The 12,852-nt window shown below is 43.0% G+C and overlaps 1 protein-coding gene across 1 annotated transcript; it reads right to left on the bottom strand.

The window, feature by feature from the left end:
- Positions 1–10,135: 10,135 nt before the first annotated feature.
- On the bottom strand, positions 10,136–11,859 carry LOC310963767 (histone H2A.Z). The gene is made up of 5 exons (XM_083936689.1): positions 11,769–11,859; positions 11,387–11,464; positions 11,151–11,264; positions 10,939–11,068; positions 10,136–10,468 (listed from the first exon to the last, which is right to left on the bottom strand). Exons 1-5 carry the CDS (start codon positions 11,769–11,771, stop codon positions 10,407–10,409), a joined length of 387 nt encoding a protein of 128 aa, XP_083792815.1. The 5' UTR covers positions 11,772–11,859; the 3' UTR covers positions 10,136–10,406.
- Between the last annotated feature and the right edge of the window lie 993 nt (positions 11,860–12,852).

The following is a 12,852-nucleotide window of genomic DNA, read 5'->3' as shown; positions in this document are numbered from 1 at the left end:
TGTTGGACTCCGTGACTGACTTTAGTGTGCATGGAGGATTTGTCATTAACATGTACAAGCTGAGATCTAAATAAGACTTAGGGCGCACTCTCACTGTCCTTCCACACCGCGCCCTGGGCTCGCGCCTCGCGCAAATGCTTCTATGCAGTTATGCGCAAAAAGTCACACAGCTGATTAGTGACTAATTTCTCGAGGATCTTAGAGAGAAAAGGAAGATTAGATATAGGTCTATAGTTGGCTAGTACCTCTGGATCAAGACTGGGCTTTTTAAGAAGAGGTTTAATTACAGCGACTTTAGAAGACTGTGGTACATAACCTGCTGATAAAGACATATTAATCATATCTAATACAGGAGTGCTAACTAAAGGTAACACTTCTTTAAGTAACCTAGTCAGAATAGACTCTAGAAGACAAGTAGAAGGCTTTGATGCTGAAATAGTTGAGGTTGATTTGTTAAGGTCAACTGTAGAAAAGCAATCCAAGATTATATCAGGTCATACAGTTGTTTGTAAGGTTCCTAGGTTTGAAGAAAAATTGGTGCCAAGCGAGTTGATTTTGTCTCTAATAGTTATAATTTTGTCATTAAAGAAGGTCATGAAGTCGTTACTACTGAGGGTTATAGGAATACATGGCTCAATAGTGCTGTGGCTCTCTGTCAGCCTGGCTACAGTTTTTTCTCCTCTATTAAAGATAAGTATTAGGCTGCTCTGGCATTACGGAGGGCCTTCCTATATGTTTTTAGACTTTCTTGCCAAACTAAGTGAGATTCCTCCAATTTAGTGGAGCGCCACTTACTTTCCAATTTTCACGATATTTGTTTTAATTCACAGGTTTGTGAGTTGTACCACGGAGCTACTAGTGAGCCTGCAACATAAGCCATAAGAAAAAACGCAAAATTAACAAATTAAACGCTAAACTAAGTTGCTCCGTCCAGGAGGAATAACAATAAACAAAGTGAACAAAATAAGAAATAAAACAAAGTCGCTCCGGCCAGGAGGAAAAAACAATGGAAGGAAGAGCATTCAAAAAAGTTAAACTTACTATGAGCAACAGGGAATACAAACACCTGAGCGAGGATACAAAGATCTCTACGACATGAACAAGACTGAAAATGTTCTGGAAACATTCGACTTGAAGTACGAAATAATCTGGCAACGGGACAGGGGAAAAGACACAGACTTTCTACACATGAAGGGAGGGGAACCACAGGTGGAAACAATCAAGGATCAGGGAATGACGTCAGACCGGTGACACAAGAGGAAGGGCAAGTGATCTGGAACGAGAGGAGAGTTATCTTTTAAAATAAAACAGGAAATTCACAAGATAAAAACCCAAAGACAGGACAGACCTCATCGCGGCGTGACAGTACCCCTCTCTCTAGGGCCGACTCCTGACGGCCCAGGGAGTTCAGGATGAGCCTGAAAGAATTCCTCGATCAGGCTGGGGTCCATGATGTGGCGAGAAGGAACCCACTGTCTCTCTTCGGGCCCATATCCTTCCCAGTCCACCAGAAACTGTCTGCCCTGGCCCCCGTTGCATACCGATCACCTCCGGGAATGGAGGAGGTGCCGCTGCCGGTACCATGGAGCTCTCCTTTGCTGGTTTCACCTGGCTGACTCGAAAGGTGGGGTGTAATCGAAGGCGAAGTCGGACCGCCGCAGGTCCGACGAGTCCTATGACTGGGAAGGGCCCGACGGAGCCAGTTTCTTTGACAGTACTCTCATCCGTAGGTCTTTGGCTGACAGCCAAACCTTCTGGCCTGGCTGTAATGCTGGAGCAGGGCGTCTCTTGCGGTCTTCACTCGATCCCCCTGCCGAAACAGCACTTGACGGGCGGCTGCCCAGATGCGGCAGCAACGTCGAATCATGGCATGGGCTGAGGGGACCGACACCTCCAGCTCAATCTCTGGGAAGAGAGGTGGCTGATAACCAAAAATTGGTTACAAGTTTAGATGACAGAGATCTGATGTTTAAAAGTCCACATTTTATTTTATGATTTTGTTGCATATCGCAGATTTTGTGTTGATTTGTATCAAGTCTTTCTGTATAGCTCCTCTTCTGTTCATTTTTGATCTGGTTCATTTAAATGATTGTGGGGCAGACAGCGTATGTATACTATACTGAGCTGGAAAATGCTCCAAAGGGAGCGCAGAGAGGTGTGTAAGACTGCCACTCTGCTTCCTGGGCACCTGTGATAAGGGCAGCGCAGAGAGGTGTATTAAACTGCGACTCTGCTTCCTGATCCCAACACTAGGTTGTCATGGTTTTAGACCGCTAACAACTGCGTCCAGGTTCTTATGAGAGCGGTACCCTCCGAAGTAGGATGAATACCACCTCTCCTAATAAGACCAGGTTTTCCCCAGAAAGACCAAGCCAATTATCTACGAAGACCACATTATTCACCATCCAGACAGCCAGCAACAGAATGATGACATGCAGTTATACATGTCATCGCAAGTCAAGTTTGGCAGGGGACCAGAGAAAATTAGGGAGTCCGACATAGTTTTTGCATAAGCACACACCGACACCACATTAATTTTAGTGACCACCGATTGACGTAATCAATAAACCATATTTACGTTTATAGTTAGCCATCAGTTTCAAATAGGAATCAATGTCGCCTCACAATGGTGTCGGATATCCACTCAAACAAAACCTGCATGTGGTCTTTGACTGCGGAGAAAGTTTTCAAGGAACATCATTGAACCAGCAGCTGCTACAGGGACCTGACTTAACAAGTTCGCTGGTGGAGGTCCTTGTAAGGTTTCGACAAGAGACTGTGGCAGTTATGGCTGATATGGAGGCCATGTTCCACCAGGTCAGAGTCAACACTGAGGACACAGGTCTCTTCAGATTTCTCTGGTTGCCCGATCGGAACCATAAGCAGGAGCTCATTGAACACAAAATGGTGGTCCACATTTTTGGGGAAACGTCATCACCGAGTGTGGCAACCTTCGCATTGCAGAAATGTGCAACAGACTTTGAGGATGAGTTTGGTCAAGAACTTGCCAAAGAAGACACAGCAATCACCTTTTGTGCTGACTTGAGGACCACGTTTGCAAAAACATGTTCAATCTTCGATCCCTTGGGCTTTCTTGCTCAAGTAATATTGCCCGCCAAAAGAACTCTTCAAGATTTATGTCGGCGAAAGTACGGCTGGGATGAAGATTTGCTAGCTGATGTTATTAAGAGTTGGAAGAAGTGGGTCTCAGGTCTGCAACAACTTCCGAATTTTGGAGTTGACACCAGCCTTCACACAGTTGCATCACTTCGCCGATGCAAGTGAAGATGCTTACAGAACAACAAGCTACCTACTATTAAGCTGTTATGCGCAGTGAAACCAGCAAAGTGCAACCCACTCTCACGGTGGCAAAGGCAAGGGTTGCACCCTTGAAATCTCCAACGATACCAAGAATGGAGTTGACTGCTGCTACAGTTGCAGTCAAGATGGACAAGCTCCTGAATGAAGAGCTCGAACTGGAACTTCAGGAGTCAATATTCTGGACAGATAGCACGGCTGTGCTAAAGTATCTGAACAGTGAGAGCACCAAATTCAAGACTTTTGTTGCTAATAGGGCCTCAGCTATCCTGGAGCACTCTCAGACTTCTCAGTGGAGGGAGTCAACACTACTGCGAATCCTGCTGATCAAGTCTCAAGAGTACAAACTGTTGAGGCTTTCTTGAAATGTGAAAGTTGGCTCTCAGGACCGTAGTTCTTGCTCTGCACACAGGATCAGTGGCCTTAGAATCCAGATCATGGAATGCTGGATGTTGACGACCCAGAGGTCAAAAGAGTGGTTCAAGTGCACTCCATTCAGACGGCAGATACTAAAGACTCAATGCATCAGTTGATGACTCACTACTCATCTTGGATAAGGCTGAAGCATGCTGTTGCGTGGTTTCTGAGATTTAAAGATTTGTTGAAGGAACTGAGGGCAAAGAGAAAGGAAATAAACACACAGGATAAAGAAAGCATAATGGACCAGTACAAGAAAGCTTTCAAAGCACCAGATTTGACTTGTAACGATTTGAAAAAGCAGAAACACATATCGTCAAATACTGTAAGAAACAGAGATTCAAGGAGGACTTGGCAATATTAATTGAGCATCAAAAGGTGAAGAAAAGTAGCTCACTCAAATTGAATCCAGTGTTGCAAGACGGAGTGATGAGAGTAGGAGGAAGGTTGAGCCGAGCCGCAATGCCTGATGATGCCAAACAGCCAACCATCTTGCCAAATGACTCACACACCCCGGAGCTTGTACTGAGAAGCATTCACAAGATTACAGCCCATGCCAGAAGGAATCACATGTTGGCCCAACTGCGTCAAAGATTGGCGGATTTGCTGAAACGTAGAGTCTTGCCTGATGATCCTTCATTCACAAAAGTCGACGTTGACTACGTCTGCCCATTTCTGGTGAAAAGAGGAAGAGGACAAACCAAGAGGTATGGTGTCATTTTTACATGTCTAGCCATCCAAGCCGTGCATTTGGATTTGCATCTTCTCTTGACACAGATGCGTTCCTCAACGCAATCCGAAGATTTCTTGCCAGAAGGGACAAGTAAAGCTGACGGCGAGTTTCAGAAGTCAATAAAGGAATAGAACACCAGCAAGATCACCAAACATCTGCAACAAAAGGGTGTTCATTGGCACTTCAACCCCCCAGAAGGTTCTCACCATGGAGGAAGTTGAGAGCAACTTATCCGCTCAGTAAGAAAAGTTCTGAACATCACAGTAAAGGAACAACTTCTGGATGAAGAAGGTCTTCATACCTTACTGTGTGAAGCATTGGCTGTCATAAACAGCAGCCCCATCACGAAGGCATCGTCAGACTTCAATGATTTAGAGGCCTTAACTCCCAACCACTTGGTGCTGCTCAAGACTAAGCCGAGTTACCACCGGGGGTATTTAACAGGGACCACCAGTTTGCCAACCGCAGATGCAGACAGGTCCAGTACCTTGTGGACATCTTTTGGAAGTATTGGTGCAGAGAGTACCTCACACAGCTACAAGAACGTCAAAGATGGTCTGCATGTGGAAGAAACTTCCATGTCAGTGATGTAGTGCTGATCATTGACGACAAGTCACCCAAGAATTCATAGCCGCTAGGAAAAATCATGGAGATTTTTCCCGACAGCAGAGGGTTTGTTCGTCAGGTAAAGGTGAAGACCAAGACCAATGTGCTTTGTCGACCAATAACAAAGTTATGTCTTCTTCAAGAAACTGAGGAAGTTTAAACGGAGCTGGATAGAAGCCAAGACCTCATTTGCTATGGGGTGAAGAACGAAAGGACTTTTATAGATTGAAATTTTGGTAATTGTTTCAAAAAGATTTCATTACAATTAGGGGCCGGTTGCAGTTATTTTTTGTTGATAGAATAATTTAAGTTCATTAGAAGGATTAAGAATAAGAATATTTACAGAGTGTACAGTTTATACATATGGTATGCTTATAATGGAGCAATATGTTCAAATTTTGGTAAATACAATATTCATGGACAGGTTTATTTTTGTTTTGCGAAGACTGCACCTTCAATATGTCACTCTCGCAAGTGTTTTGTGGGCAACGTTAACTATGTGGTCAGTCAGGACAAGCCATAAAGTTTTTTGACCTCTCTTTCACCCTCTCGCTTTTTTTTCTCACCCATTATCGTTTATAGGACGCGATTCATATTGATTTCGTGACAATTTATTTTTCTGTACTTTTAGTGCATTTTTTAAGTAAAATATTTAAAGTTTACCAGGCTTTCGTCGATTATTCAGATGTGGACAAGTAGAAGAGTGCTATGAGCGTCAAACTGAGGCTTCACCACCTACAGCAGCAACCGGTGAGGAACACAGCAAACTCTGTGAGTGCTTCTCCATCATCTGACCTAATTACAGGCCATTTCAGTGCCTTTTCGATGTAGGCGGAAGCAATAGTATACTCATTACCAAAGTGTTCGTTCAAAAGCTTCTTGACTTCTACTGTACATAGCCTATGTCAGGATGCATGTGAACAGCTGCGCACCAGGATCTTTGGTCTGCCACGGGTAAACTGCTGAGGGAAATGGAGCCTATCTGTCAAGACTCGGTTCTGTCAGTACCCTCCTCTCTTCCTTTTGTTTGAGTTTGTCTCCCTCTGTCTGTGTTTCCCTGCATGTGTGTGTTTTCCTCTTGTGTCTTTCGTCTAGGTCTGGTAAGCGTTCCCCCCCAAGCTGCAGCCTATTACGCTGATCACCTGGATCACTACTAATACCCTGAGCTGACAGGCATGCAGCGCCGGACCGTTGTATTCCTTCATTGGTAAACTATTACCACCGGATTGGCATTCGCTTTCTCGTTGTGGTTATCACGCTTCCCGTCGCTAAGTATATCTAATCATGTTTGTTTTCTATTTCTCCGTAGTTTCCTGTGTTCCTGTTTCCTCGTCCGTCTCCCTGATTCTTCCGTCATCTCCTCGTTCCTGTTTTTCCTCGACCGTCTCGTTGTTTGTATTGACTGTTTTCCCTGTAGAGTTTTGCGTTTGTTTGTTAGTATTATTAAACTTGTGTTTATACTTTTACTTCGTGTCCGTGTCTGCATTGGGTCCACCCGTTTTTGTGTGTTATCTCTGTACCGTTCATGACACTATCCCTGTTGCTGTCTGTTCTATGCTCGATCCCATGCTCAACACTTTCCTTAAAAACCTCCAAGGGATCTCCATTGAAAACTGGGATATCCATCTATGGGAGTGTGGACACCTTTTGTCGCTTCACCAAAAGCTGTTTTATTTTGTTGCTGCATGACGCACAGCAAATCTTGAATATTGGTTGAACTGCTCTGTCCTGCGCTGGGCTCGGCACTGACATTCGCATTTGGCTGATGGAGTCCATTACTTCTGTGTGAGTTGATTGGAAACCTTGTTCTTTGTGCCGCATCATCTGATGCACTTGTTACATGAGAATCTCCAAAGTCTGACTGCAGGGCTCTAAAGCCGCCCTCACTTCCCTGCCCTGCAGCATTCAAGTAGGCAGCCATACCGTCTAGGTTCAGCAGAAGTGTTATGAGGTCTACAGTTAGCACCTCCAGGTTTGCATTTACAGCAGCAATGGCAGTTCTCATCTCGAATTCCTGTTTTCTTGCTTTAAGCAGAGCATCTTTGTCAAATTGCTGCAACTGCTTTAGTGACTCTACACGTGCTAACAGATCTGCCCGTTCAGCTTCTACTTTAAGCCTGGTAGAAGATGATGTAGAAGACACAACCGAAACAGACCGACTTTCTTGCTTTTTTCCTGCCTGATGTAACTGAGGCACTGTCTTCAGGCTCAATTTCAGCATCAACTCTCTTAGCCTCATCGTCTTGATGTTTCACTCTTTCTAGCCAACTTTCAATTTTCTCCACAAAATTCTTCAAGGCAATGGCTTTTGGCTCATACCACTGTGTCTGATAAAAACAAAGCTGGTACAGGGGCTAGTAGGTAAGTCTTTCAAAACATTTTTTTTAATGAGCTCCGGGTTCACTTACTACATTGTTTGTGCTTTGTTTTCTGTGTAGGGACTCTTCTCATGCTACTGCAGAGGTTTGCTGTCATTTTGAGCAGTATTAGTGGTTAAAAAAGACGTTTGAATGCCTTCACCGTACTGCCCTGAGCTAATCAGTGTTGGCCACGTCCGGCTGTTAGCGACTCTACTGGATTTCTCTGTTAATAGTTTATAACAAAAAAACTGTCTGGATGGCTTATTTGATGTATGTGCCGGAAAAGACCATGGATGATTTTGTGTCGGAATTTTACCTTAAGTTGTGGTCTGGCTTATTTCTTTTAAAATAGAAATAAATACGCTTTTATAAAGCTATTTGTATTTTGTTTGATGACATTTATTTCACTTAATATCAATAATCATAATACAAATGAAATTAATTGTCATACTTTTTCAAAAGGTTAGATAAATTAGCCAGTATTATTGGACAGGTAATAAGACCTTGTAAAGAAACATATACTACAACCGACTTGACTTGGGACTTAACTTGTCCAGGAAAAAAGGATTTACTTGCTTGAGACTTGGACCAAATGACTTGAGTCACATGTGATAATGACTGGGCAATTTGTCAGAACTGAAGGTTAAATTGATGATGCCATTAAAAAAGTTCACTGAAAGTTTTGATTAAAACATGTGGCCCTCTGCTAGACAGCTGAAGACGGGCAGGCAGTTCAGCTTCCAGCACAACCAACGACCCTAAACACACAGGCAAATAAACAATTCAACGGCTTAAGGATAGGAAGGTGAATGCCCTTGAGTGGCCAAGTCAGAGCCCTGACTTAAATCCAATGGAACATCTGTGGATGAATGGACCTAAAGAGAACACTGCATGAACTTAAACAAGTCTGCAAGGAAAAATATTCACCAACCAGTATGCAAAGCTGGAAGGGATATATTCAACAGACTGATGGCTGTTATTAAAGCAAAAGGAGACCACGGTTGCCCAGCTTGTTAGTTTTTCAATTTTGATTGTTAACTTCATTAAGTTTTTTGTTGTTGAATGTTTTAGTTTCATATTGTGTATGTATGATGAAGCAGCAGCTCCACCACGGATTGTATGGATGGCTTGACAGTTCCCCAAAGAAGCATCTGGATCGCCCCCTGGTGGCTGAAATCCCTCCTCCCATGTTTGTGGATGGGAGATGGGCCAAACTAAAAAGTACACCTTAAAATAGATTTTTTTAATAACGATGGTTTCTGTCGATGTAGGTAGTTTTTAGCACGATGATGTTTGTTTTTCTTGTACGTTTGATTTCAACTCGTCATTTGTCGCTATAAAAACAAGGTGAAATGTTATGATTGACAGCCGTGATCAAATCACGATTGTTCTGTGCCATGTCCAAAATGACATGACAGTGCCCGTGTTGGGGATACTTTGGCTCCGTGTTTGTATAGTGGGAAGAAGTGGAGCCATGTCGTACATTGTTTTTGTCTATGGTCTCATTCTGACTTACTACTGATATTGCAAAAGATTTCTGAGTAATTAAAAAAAAATCAATTAGTTTTAACGAAGAAAAGCTAAAGTGCTATGTCGGTGAATGCAGCTATGGAAAAAATGGCTCACCATAGAGTGTGTTTGAATAATGTAGGTATATCTCCCAGTATTTTCAATTTGTTGAAGCCACATTATTTCTTTTGCAGCTTCTGAGTGTGTTTTATTGATGCCATCCTCAAGGAACTCCCCAAGAATGAGTCTGATGCTTGATAAGTACAGGCCCTGACTTCCATATATGAGGAAAAACTGAGGCCATGGATGGGACTTCAAAGTTGAAGCTTGTACTGGTGCTACAGTGTCATCTAGTGGTGGTTTGACCTTATGGGTAAACGACAGCTGAAGTGGACTTTGACTTTCCTGAAAGCTTTCCTGTCTGAACGATGCAGGCTTGACATTTATGCTCTTTGTGGTGTTAATATCAAATATTTTAAAGGTAGAATGAAACTTTGTTGTAAAAATGTTACCCAAATGCTTCATTAACCGGGACACTGGAAAACAACCTTGATATTCATCTAAGCACCACTCAGATTTTCTATAGCCCATAAGAAAATGTCTTTTACTGAACCATCGTGTGCCTTTCAAAAACAGTCTTTGAATTATCCTTCTACATTCCATTTTCAATAGCTGAAGGACAAGTTAGTCAGTGGGTTTAATACATTCAACATGTATACACTATTAATACCAGAGAACATTGAGATCTTAATCCAACCAGCTCTCATTTGAAACAACTAGTCAAACTGCCATCATGCAATAAGTCGTCCATACACAATATGCAAATCATTCTGACTGTGCCAACCCAGTCTTTATTCAGGAATCAAATATGACTACAGGGTTTTCCCATTTCAGTTCAGTGGTAGCTTGTGTAAAACATGCTTTGCTGTTCATGCAACTACACAAGGCTGAAACTAACAGTTTGCATGCTTCAGATGCTTCCAAGCATGCTATGACTGTACACTGCAGGCTGGGACAGCTGCGTTTAAACTTTGCTTTGTTGACTGAGGTGGAGTCTTTTAATCTGAGAAGATTAAAACTGAAGTCAAACATGTACACTGTCCACACTGAAGCCAACTGAATATCTACTATAAAGAAATAATGGAAACACGCCCATGATCAAAATGCAAGAACTGAATAAACAAACTGCAAATGCCCAATAAGAGCTTTATTAAAACACCCCTTTGAACATGGGAATGCCACAAAAGCAAGTTTTAACACAAACTTGTGCACCAGAAAAAAAAAGAAAAAAGAGCCAAAAACACAAAAATGAGCTTCTCTGAAGCCACTTTTAAAAAAATACCCCAGGTGAGTAAATGCAAGCTCAACAATACACAAATCCTAAAGGGTGTTCTAATTCATGACATTTAACCACTTGATGCAGACTTCGTCCTGAGATGGCACGACTTCAAGAGCACTTCAGGTTATACGGTCTTCTGCTGGCCCTTCTTTCCAATCAGAGACTTGTGGATGTGAGGGATCACACCTGGAAAACAGGACAACGCAGGAGCCATGAACAGTGTTGCAGAAGCAAAACACTCACATTATGAGACAGCAACACAAGCTTGACAATAGATGTATGTGTATCAAACAATGCAATGACTGTTGTTTTGGACAGTCACCTTGACCTCTGGGATACAATAGGCATTTCTCACTATTCATAGACTCAAACTTGTTTATTTAAAAATACACGGTAAGGAAATGTAGTTGCAGCTCTAAGCAGAGTCTCTATATGAGAACACATGAAAATGAACACCTTTAAGAAGCAAAGGAATGGGAAGTGGATAAACACCAATCCTATTGTCCCAGAGACTGCAGATGGAATTAGTAAACTGCTATAATCTGGTACGAAGCATCTTTTTTCTGTGAGATCGATGTTTTTGTAGGTGGTCCTGTAATTAAACATTTTAATTCCAGTAAGAGTTCAAAGCTTAACCGTGTTAACTGTCTCCTTACCTCCACCAGCAATAGTGGCCTTAATAAGGGAATCCAGCTCTTCATCTCCTCTGATGGCCAGCTGCAAGTGACGTGGGGTTATACGCTTCACCTTCAGATCTTTAGATGCATTTCCTGCCAACTCCAAAACCTGAAATAAGGCCAGGCTTTAGATATTTACATAGGCCAGCCTCTCAAATGGAAAGGGTGTAGGATAAAGAGGTTAGCGTTACCTCGGCCGTGAGGTATTCCAGAATAGCCGCGCTGTACACCGCTGCAGTAGCTCCCACTCTGCCGTGGCTGGTGGTTCTGGACTTGAGATGTCTGTGGATACGACCCACTGGGAACTGCAGCGATGAGAAAGAGAGCGGACAATGATGCAGAGGAAGGGCCATTTGAGTAACCTCTGCGGCGCCTGGTGATTAACGTTAGCACAGCAGAGGGAACGGATGGATGTGACTGGACAAACCTGCAGCCCTGCTCTCTGCGAGCGCGAAATAGCCTTCGTCTTGGTCTTCCCGGAGTCTTTCCCAGCCTTACCACCAGCCTGGAACACAACAATACTGTTAAAGAGTGGTAGGCCGAACAGCGTGTATCCCTGTTGGATAACATTACCCAAAAGCTGGGAGATTTGACTGGCGCTTTTCTTGCATTTTGTATCCAGTCTATTGCTCGCCAATACGTTAGCTCTTATGCTAAGCTAGTACAACAGCTAACGCTAGCGGCTAATAGTTTGGAATTCACCGAAAAGCAGAAGCGGTTATTAAACATTGATTTCCAACAAACCGCTATCATACACCCGTCACCGTTATCACATGTCGCCAAAGACGACGTGAGATAGCGTTACTTACCATATTTAAACCCCACAAATAAGCTCTGAAGCCGCGGCACGAAATTGACTATCCTGCTACCGAGCACCGACCGTTGGCCACAAAACCCCGCCTTCAACTGTCCCTGATAAAGAGCCAGTCTGTATCCGGGTATCTGCGGGGCAGCACCGGCCAATCACACTTCATCATGTGTTTCTGCTCATGGCGTTCAGCCAATGAATCGCAATGAATGAGAAAAGACCTCACCTTCTGTGGAAAGTGGTTCGAAGTAATGATGGGTAATGTAGTTCCAACATGCATTCACGGTCTAATACCATTGTCTAGATGTTATAAGGCCAAGTTAAAGTGAAAATATGGGCATCGAGCTCCCGTTTATTCGCACATACAAAGGAACACAATGAAGCACTGCTCATACATCAGTGATATGACCTAAATGACATAGTGGACCCTCAAATATCCACTTTTTCTTTACCAAGTTTAGTCAAATGTGTGATGTCCTCAAAGGCTTATTCTGGTATTTTTTCAGCCTGGACCCTGTTTCATGTGTATGTGTGAGAGACTAATGGCAACACCTTTTTTTCAGCAGATCAAATGGCTTTGTTTAGGAGAGTGGTGCAGATCAGTGGTGCTTTGCAAAATGATTCTATATCTAACAGCTTTTGTTAAAGGGGAATGTCTGTATGTTTCAACCTGAACCCTATCTCCACATGTATTTCAGTGTAAGTGACTATTTCTGTGTAAGTGACTAATGGCAACAGCTTTTTATTAAATGGGTCCAGTATTGAGTGTGAGTGCTGCAGCCTGGCTGCTGCAATGTTATCAAACGGGCCAACTCTACAGCGTCACCATGCATCCACTAAAAGGGATGTTTTTGCAACTGACAGGCTCCGATTGTTATCGGAAGTGTCTGACTACATTATACAGTAGAAATATGGTGAATTTGCCATTATCCTGCTGTGTATAGAAGAGAGTACCACATGACACAACACCCCCATTCCGACTTGACTGGCGGTAAATACAAATCCTGCTGTAATCTGTCCTGATTTCACCTATTTCACCTATTTCTCCTATATTTTATGTTAACCGGCCTGTAAACCTCCTGCAG

The sequence above is a fragment of the Echiichthys vipera genome (assembly GCF_963691815.1).
Source record: "Echiichthys vipera genome assembly, chromosome: 22".
Lineage (NCBI taxonomy): Eukaryota > Metazoa > Chordata > Actinopteri > Perciformes > Trachinidae > Echiichthys > Echiichthys vipera.
Note: the sequence above shows the minus strand (reverse complement) of the source record. Positions and strands in the feature narration are given on the sequence as shown.